At 37.9% G+C, this 9,026-nt stretch overlaps 1 protein-coding gene across 2 annotated transcripts; it reads left to right on the top strand.

Moving 5' to 3' along the window:
• HNRNPAB (heterogeneous nuclear ribonucleoprotein A/B) lies at positions 1–8,233 on the top strand. Of its 2 annotated transcripts, none has more exons than XM_063292263.1 (7): positions 1–180; positions 353–720; positions 1,889–2,057; positions 2,142–2,300; positions 2,911–3,042; positions 6,646–6,733; positions 6,939–8,233. In XM_063292263.1, the coding sequence occupies exons 2-7, from the start codon at positions 389–391 to the stop codon at positions 7,004–7,006; spliced, it is 948 nt and encodes a 315-aa protein (XP_063148333.1). In that variant the 5' UTR covers positions 1–180; positions 353–388; the 3' UTR covers positions 7,007–8,233. The 2 variants fall into 2 exon arrangements, with proteins under 2 accessions (XP_063148333.1, XP_063148334.1); XM_063292264.1 differs by having other exon boundaries at positions 310–720.
• The last annotated feature ends 793 nt before the right edge of the window (positions 8,234–9,026 follow it).

The raw sequence follows: 9,026 nt of genomic DNA, 5'->3' as shown, positions 1-9,026 counted from the left end.
CGTGCTTTCGCCCCCCGGATAGCTGTGAACCGTCGTGTCTGTTTGTCTGTCAGAAACTGCGCGGGAGGGGAGGAGCTGCCGTCGCCGCTGACGACATCGGCACAGACCGGCAGACTCGAGACGAAGCTTCAGGAACCCGATTCCGGTTCTTCTGGGAACGTGAGCCGAGCGGCGTTTAACGTGAGTCTTGGAAGCCCGAGGGGGGAGGCGCTTGGCTTAGCCCCGGGAGGTGGCTTCGCGTGGCGAGGCCGAGTGGGACGCGCTCCTTCCGTACGTCGGAGGCGCCATCTCTTCCTTTTTTTCCCGTAGGCCTCGCTGACGGGGAGAACTTCCGTTGTTGTCGCTTACGCAGGTTCGAGGCAGCGGCGCACTCTCTGGGCTAGTAATCATGGCCGAGGTGGAGCACCAGTTTGGCGCCACCCAAAATGGGCATGAAGCGGCGGCGGCGGCCGAGGGATCCGTGAGTGGCGGCGACGAGGAGCTGTTGCAGCCAGAGCAGCAGCTGGAGGAGGAGGAGGAGGAGGAGGAAGTGGTGGCGGCGGCAGTGGTGGTGGCCGAGGCTGGAGAGGGGGATGGCGACGGCGACGGCGACGGCGACGGCGAAGGCGAAGGTGAAAGCGAAGAGGCGGGGCAGTCGGTAGCTTCTGCGGAGGCGAGCGGTAGCCAGAATGGAGCCGAGGGTGATCAGATCAATGCCAGCAAGAACGAGGAGGATGCGGGGTAAGGGTAGCGGCGTCGTTATATTCCCCCCGCCCACTTTCTGTGGTTTCCGGCGCCATGCACGGCTGCAGCCTGCTCGGAGTGACAGGCCCGAACCCGCTGTTTTGGCTCAGCTCCAAGCCAGTTCTTGCGCTTTTTCTTGCCTTGCCTGATCTTCTTTGCAGAGGGTGGTTGGCGCGCAGGTCCTTCCTTTTCTGGCTTTGTCTTTGGTGCTGAAGTAGACAAAAAGCTGAGACCGGGCTGCAGCAGTCGGACCTCCTTTGTTCTTGGAGCTGCCTTTTGTTGGCGCCATGTGGTGGTGGGGGGAAGGAGGGGCAGTAAGGCTTCTGGTTTCCTGAAATGGCAGTAGTTTAGTCCTCCCCCTTCCTTTGTGCGTCATGTTAGTGCCATTTAAGGACAGCTTACTACCCTTGCATCTGTACTAAAAGTTGAAAAGGTACATGACCCCTTTCCCCAAAATATATGTTAGTTCAACGGAAGTCAGCAGTAGCTCTTAAAAAACTGTTAGAGCACAGGAACGTATGCTATATTTCTAAAATTATTGAGTGGTAATGTTATTTAACTCTATGTCTCCGGTACAGCTATTGCAGATCCACTAGCATTTATTTAGTTGCAGCTAGTACTTAGTTTCTTCATATGATTAAGGTAACTCCAGCATAATTCTTGTAGAAGTGATGCTAAGTTATTTGCCATATTTAATCTCTGTCTTGTTTCTCTGTCCCATTAAATTGTCTTAGGGAAAGCCTGGATTTGAAAACTGTGTCCCCCCTGCCCAACATCCTTTTACATAATTCCACACAGCCAAATTGAAATGTCAGGAGGGTTGATTATATCTAAATAAAGTTGTAATGAAGGCAGAATGTTATGCTAGAAAATAAAACCAATATCACTTAAATGAAGTTTGAGGCTTTATACTTGATGAGTTGAGTTAGAATAATTAATTTTTATGTTCGTAAAATACCTTGTTTAGCTTTTATTGTAAGTAACTCAAGACCTGAAATTGGGTGATTTGAGAAGGCAATTGGACCACTGGTATAACCCATGCGAACTCATTTTATGAAAGTAAGGCTACAAATCACAAATTATAGAAGTTGAATTATATTGACATATGAGGTATTGCCATGGTAATAATGACCATCATTCTTCGGTGTCTCTTACCTTGTTACAGGAAAATGTTTGTTGGTGGTCTCAGTTGGGATACAAGCAAAAAAGACTTAAAAGACTACTTCACAAAATTTGGTGAAGTAACTGATTGCACAATAAAGATGGATCCTAATACAGGCAGATCAAGAGGTTTTGGATTCATTCTCTTCAAAGAAGCAGCAAGTGTTGATAAGGTGAGTTTGATGGACTGAGACACAGGCTATTAATCTTATAAATGGTCTGTCAGTTTCATCGTGATTTATTGAATTGCTTTATAGGTTTTGGAGCAGAAAGAACACAAATTAGATGGAAGAGTGATTGACCCTAAGAAAGCAATGGCAATGAAAAAGGATCCTGTGAAGAAAATATTTGTTGGTGGGCTTAACCCAGAAGCAACAGAAGACAAAATCAGGGAATATTTTGGAGAGTTTGGAGAGGTGTGTAATCTGATGCAAGTTTAGGTAGATAGGCTAGCGTTAACTTGAAATAGTAAAGCAATTTTTTTCTAACCCAAAGTAGTTTTAAGTAGAAATATGGGGTATGTGATACGAAGGAGTCAGGTTGACTGCCACTCGATGTACCATGCTTGTATCCTTGTATTTCAGTTAAATTATAACTGGTTACATCATGGTATTTGTGTAAATGGTTGACAAATCATATAGGCCTACATACTAAATATCTATTTTTTATATTGTCTGTATTTGTATTTCCATATAAGTGATTTTTCAAGCATGGTATGTTTATAGTAAACAGTTCTTCTAATAAGCTCTAATCATTTAGCACAGCAGATGGTCATTCTTGGATGGAATAATTTGCAAAATAGTTATATAAATCCTCATCGTAATTGCACAGAGTAATAATAACTTGCATTTGTTATATTCTTTATAAATGTAGCTTTCATCTAATTTCCTAATACTTAATAAATTGCAGCTTCTTTCAGCATGAGGCAGTTGTACACTAGAGACTTAGATTTAGAGACTGATCAGAATTAATAAATTAATGTAGTAGATAACTCTAATAAACGTTTCAATTACTGTATTTCTTTAGATTGAAGCAATTGAACTTCCAATGGATCCAAAGACCAATAAAAGAAGAGGGTTTGTATTCATCACATTTAAGGAAGAAGAACCAGTGAAGAAAATCTTGGAGAAAAAATTCCACAATGTCAGTGGTAGTAAGGTAGGAATTCATGACAAAATGATTGGTTTTAAGCTCTAAGTAATGAGTTGAGCTTATATCTCATGTTTAATCTTTGAATAAAGTACTGTGAGGAGAAAGTATACCCTTTATAGCATTTTTACTCTTGTTTATAGCTGAAGCCACCTTATTCTAAAAGCTTGTGAGTAGAATTATCAATGTTTAGCATCATTTTTTCTGTTAATACAGTATGTAATAAAGTGGACATGCTTCTGTTAATTTCTAAAGCTGTTGAGAAAAGGTTGATTTTAAATCAAATAACCTGTGGAAATCCATGTTTCCTGAATAAACATGCATATAAACTAATTTCTATAACAATAGCAACGCACTGAGGTTCATCAGTCTTATGTATAGTGGACTGGAACTTACTCTCTCCCTACATCTTGCACATGGTTGGAAGGGGGAAAATAAGACAATTACGTTATAAAGTTTATTTTGAGAGTGGAAACTATATAATGAGTAGGCTAAATATACAGCGGATATAAAAAGTCCACACACACCTATTAAAATGCCAGGTTTTTGAGATGTAAAAAAATCATACCAAGATAAATCACTTCAGAATTTTTTCCACCTTTAATATAACATACAAGCAGTACAATTCAATTGAAAAACAAATACTTTAATTTGTTAAAATAAAAATAAAGCTAGAATGGAGAAAAAATAAAAAAAAAGCTAGAATAACGTGGTTGCATAAGTGTGCACACCCTTAAACTAATACTTTGTTGAAGCACCTTTTGATTTTATGAGAGCATTCATTCTTTTGGGGTAGGGGTCTGTCAGCATGGCACTTTTTGCCTTGGAAGTTTTTGCCCACTCTTCTTTGCAGAAGCGCCCCAAAGCTGCCAGATTGCGAGGGAACCTCCTGTGCACAGCCCTCTCCAGGTCACCCCCCCAGATTTTCAATTGGATTCAGGTCCAGGCTCTGGCTGGGCCGTTCCAAAACTTTGATCTTCTTCTGTTGAAGCCATTCTTTGGTTGATTTGGATATATGCTTTGGGTCATTGTCATGTCGAGAGGTGAACTTCCTCTTCAGCATTTTAGCAGAGGCCTGAAGGTTTTGTGCCAAAGTTGACTGATATTTGGAGCTGTTCATCATTCCCTCCACCTTGACTAAAGCCCCAGTTCCAGCTGAAGAAAAGCAGCCCCAAAGCATCATGCTGCCACCACCAGGCTTCACTGAGGGTCTGGTGTACTCTTGGTGATGCGCAGTGTTGTTTTTGTGCCAAACATACTTTTTGGAATGATGGCCAAAAAGTTCAAAGAAAAACATCCAAGCCCAGCTACATTTTGCAAAAACCTGCATCAAGTCTGACAAAAGCATGTGGAAAAATGTGTTATGGTCTGATGAGACCAAGGTTGAACTTTTTTGGCAAGAAAGAGTGGGCAAAGATTCCCAAGGCAAGAAGTGCCATGCTGACAGACCCCTACCCCAAAAGACTGAATGCTCTCATAAAATCAAAAGGTGCTTCAACAAAGTATTAGTTTAAGGGTGTGCACGCTTATGCAACCACATAATTCTAGTTTTTTTAATTTTTATTTTTTGGCTCTAAAAGATTTGTTTTTCAATTGAATTGTACTGCTTGTATGTTATATTAAAGGTGGAAAAAATTCTGAAGTGATTTGTCTTGGTCTGATTTTTTTACATCTCAGAAACCTGGCATTTTAACAGGGGTGTGCAGACTTTATATCCACTGTACCTTTGTGTACTCTGTTAGCCACAAGATCTATATGTACTACAGAATTAGAAATAGCCAGATTATTTTAATTCCCTTTGTATGGTCAAAGATTTGAAAGAACATCAGTAAGTATAGATGGTATTACAGTGCACATGTCTGGTTTCCAGAAGTAAAGGCTAATAGTTTCTAGACAAAATAATAATACTCCATTACATTATCCCAAATAATTTTTAGTTAATAGGTAAATATTTATAATTTGAGAAATGTGTACTGCCTAGCATTAAATATGATTTGCAACACTTAAGATTGTTCAACAAATTAGTTAAAAATATGGCTTAGTTTAATGTATGCAGTGAATTAATTTACATTTTCATGGAAACAGCCATTTGCCATTATATCAGACCTAGAAGCTATGGATTCTGTGACACCCTCAAAAGGAATATTAATGACTGATATACAAGGCTTATGCAGACCACATTTGTTGATGGGGAAGGGGATACTGGAAGGATGGAATGCACAGGCACACAGGTTGTATAAAATGCTGGTTTACTGTTGTTATTCTATTTATAGAATAGTCCTTGGGTCAACTAGGAAATCAACAAAAATATAACAGGCCTTTATTACCCTTTTTACAGCTTCCAGAACCATGTAAAATAGTGCTAGATTTTTAGGGTCTTTTTTCCCTTTCTGTTCATAAAGAAAAACGAAAAATAATAAATTAGGCTAAAAATGTATCACCGTGGTGAAGATATCATTGGAAATAATCCCTATTGTCCTCAAAGTCACTTTAAAATGCAACCACTTTCAAAAAAGGAAGTATCTTTATTTTGTTACCTTCTAATTATTGTTGCCCTGAACTAGGAGAATGGCTAGGTTTGTACAAAGGTGGTACAATGGACTTAACCCTAATTAAGTGGAGATACGTTTATTTATAGAACTGTCTATGAAAGATGCCTATTTCATATTGGCACAGCATTTTGTTTAAGATGTTCAGAGTGTCCTTGACTGACATTTTGAGACCAAGGTGCACAAACAAAAAAATATCAATAAGCTTCTATTAATTTAATTTTATTAATTTGCTTGGATCCCATGATAGTAAGGAAATTAAGCTGCTTGACCTTTTTTTTTTTTAAAGACACTTGAATAACAAGGCATTTCTGTGAAAAGATTAATACAAAACTAGGTAGCTTAACCAAAGGTAGGAAGTTGCGTGATTAGAATATGGATGCTTGAAGCAGAAGGGTATAAAACAAAATACAAATCGTGGTGGAACGTGGAAGGATGTCTTCAGAGCAGAGCTTTATAGTAGAGGTGCTAGAGTATTGGAACTTCAGATGCTGAACTTCAACTCCTAATAATTCCAGTTGTCGTGAAGATAATGAGGGATGGTGGATGTTGTAATTCAACAATATTTGGAAGGCACATGTTGCCTAGTCCTGGCCTACAGTCAATGCATAATGGTTTAAAACTCAAGGTCATGTGCTTGGCGTTCATAGCACTGTCAGTTGAAAAGCATGTATGTGTATATAGTCTTGGCTATGTTCACAAGATATAGTTGCCCATAGTTAACTATGTTTTGCTCAGCCTGTTCCCTGGTTGCAGACAGCATATGGAAATATAATCATACAGGCTGGGTTTGCACAGCTTGAGAGATTAAAGTTCAGTTTTGAAAGAGGTACTGAGCGTATAAATTGTGTCTTATAAATTCTAGTACAATGTCAACTTCTCTGCACCAAAGAGAAGTCTTTTCTAGAATATCTGCCTGCAGATTTCATTGTTTGGAAAGTGTATTTGTAATCCAGATATTTGAATATTTAAAATTGTGTGTGTGTATGTGTGTGTGTGTGTATATATATATATATATAGTACTGATGTTAAGAACACCTGTTTTACATTGTGATCTTTTCAGTGTGAAATTAAGGTAGCACAGCCAAAAGAAGTGTATCAGCAACAACAGTTTGGTTCTGGGGGCGGCCGAGGAAGAGGTGGAAGAAGAGGTACGTATTGCATGCAGTACTCTAGTGTGGACAGTTTCTAAAGTATGGTGTTTTCCTCTATATAGAATTAAAGAGTTTTTGAATGTAGAATGTAGTAATGGAGATTATAACTATTCAGTATATGTGTATTTTGGATAGGACCTAGTTACAGATACATGCAAGCATGACTAATACTAATATCACACATTTGATTTCTTACTCCTAGGTCAAGGCAGTTCAAATTATGGGAAGGCTCCAAGACGTGGTCATCAGAATAACTACAAGCCATATTGATCAAAGGTATTCAGGTATGCAGTGGCATGCTCTAATGCACAAAACTACTGCATATGTTTTGTACTTAATGCTGTAGATGGACATTACAATTATGTACCAAAATTAACTTTACAATACATTTCTATGGCCTGTTATGTGTATCTGAAGACTTCCCTGGAAATGTCTTTGTTTAATATTGACAGATAATAGTTGTCTAGAGAGTGTGGTGTGTAAATTTCAGCCTTGCTGAAGATTAATGATTTTATTGATAGGTTAAATTGAAACTGATTTTGAGGGTCTGCTTAAAGCTGCAGCTTCTGCATCTAGGGACTGCCTCTTGGAGTTAACTATGATCTACGTTATTCCAGTTGTACAGAATGAGATGCATCTTAGGGAACCAGTATCACTTTCCACCTTTTTATTTTGTATTGGTTTTGTGTCATACATTTCCTGTAATGGAAGTGTTAATTTTACTGTACTTTTTGGTACCTTTTTGGAATCTAATGTATTGTAAGGTATTTTACATGTGTTCTGATTCACCATGACATGGATATTGATGCTATTCTAGCTTTTGAATAAAAAAGCATAATACAGTATCCTGTGCCATTATTCCAGCTATCCTTTTGTAGCTCAGAGAAAAGAAGCCTTAGAATTTCATTAGAAATGCTGGTGGCTGGTTGATACATAAATTTAGAAGTTGGATTTAGAGCATGTTTTAACCCTAAAATTTATGAAAGACCAGCAAATATTGTTTAATCACAAATTTGAAGTATTGTTGAGGTAGGAAAAACCAGTAAGCAGAACAAGTATTACATTTCAGGCAAATGTTAGGATTTAGAATAGTATATGATTGGCTTGTGTAGGAATAAATGTCATAGGAATTTAGGAGTAAATTTGTAGAATTGGATACCTAAAACAGTGAAGGGCTCAAGGCTGTATTTACACACACAAGACAATATTAGACATGCTTACATTATAGTCTGCTTTTTTGTATATGCAAGTTCAATTTAACTGCTTTCAAAATCTGAAAACAAGCTCAATACCATATGTACAAAACTCCTGGATGCTAATGTAGTACAGTCATTATATTTGAACCCATCCTTAGGCATAAGTCAATAATTCATTGACCATACTTAAATCTGTCAATCTGACTGGCTTTTGTACTCTTATGTGTTTTATTAGTATTTAGAATTTAAACATTTCATGCTAAAAATATTAAGCTAATATTAAAGCTGCGTAAACATTGGATTTTCAGTACTACTGTTTCCAAGTTTTTTCAAACTATTCTATAGCTTCCTCCAAGCTTATTCTGGGCTATTTTGTAGTCATATTACTAATATTTTCAGCAGATAATAGATTACTAGCGCTCCTGCTGTCAAATATGGGAAAAGATCTTTAATAATGCACTATAAGTACATTAAATTCTACATTTGCAGAGTTCAAAAATATAGATTGTTCTATAATCTTAGCCAGGGTAGTAAGTTCAGGTATTCAGAGGAATATCATGCATTTTCATTCAAGAATAAACATTTCTTGTCTAAATCATACATGTTACAATGACAGCTTTGTTTTAATGTAACTTTTACTTTCTGACTAAATGTAAGTATATGTGTAACAGCCATGATTAAAACTAGACTTGGAAGAGGAAGTTGTGCCCGGGAGAGACAACACACTGTTAAATCTCTTATCCATGGGATAAATAATCTGTTATGAACACACTTCATTTTAATTGCATAATAACAGATACTAAGAGACCCAAATTAGAACTCATTGTTTAAGCTCATTTAACAAAAGCTATGGCCTGGCTCCAGTTATTCAATTTTTGACCATTTTTATAATCTCCATGGTTTGCTTGTCAAAGCATTTGAACAGTAACAAATAGGGCTTGGAAATGAAAATGAACTTTGCTTTTGACAGTTAAATGTGTGGTTTATTCATGCTGAACTGTGTCCTGTGAGAAATTAAAAGGCTACTGAAAGCAGAACTACTTACAAAGAAGTTGTCCACTACAGTAAGAGAACATTTGCAAGACTTATTTACT

The sequence above is a fragment of the Candoia aspera genome, chromosome 2 (assembly GCF_035149785.1).
Source record: "Candoia aspera isolate rCanAsp1 chromosome 2, rCanAsp1.hap2, whole genome shotgun sequence".
Lineage (NCBI taxonomy): Eukaryota > Metazoa > Chordata > Lepidosauria > Squamata > Boidae > Candoia > Candoia aspera.
Note: the sequence above shows the minus strand (reverse complement) of the source record. Positions and strands in the feature narration are given on the sequence as shown.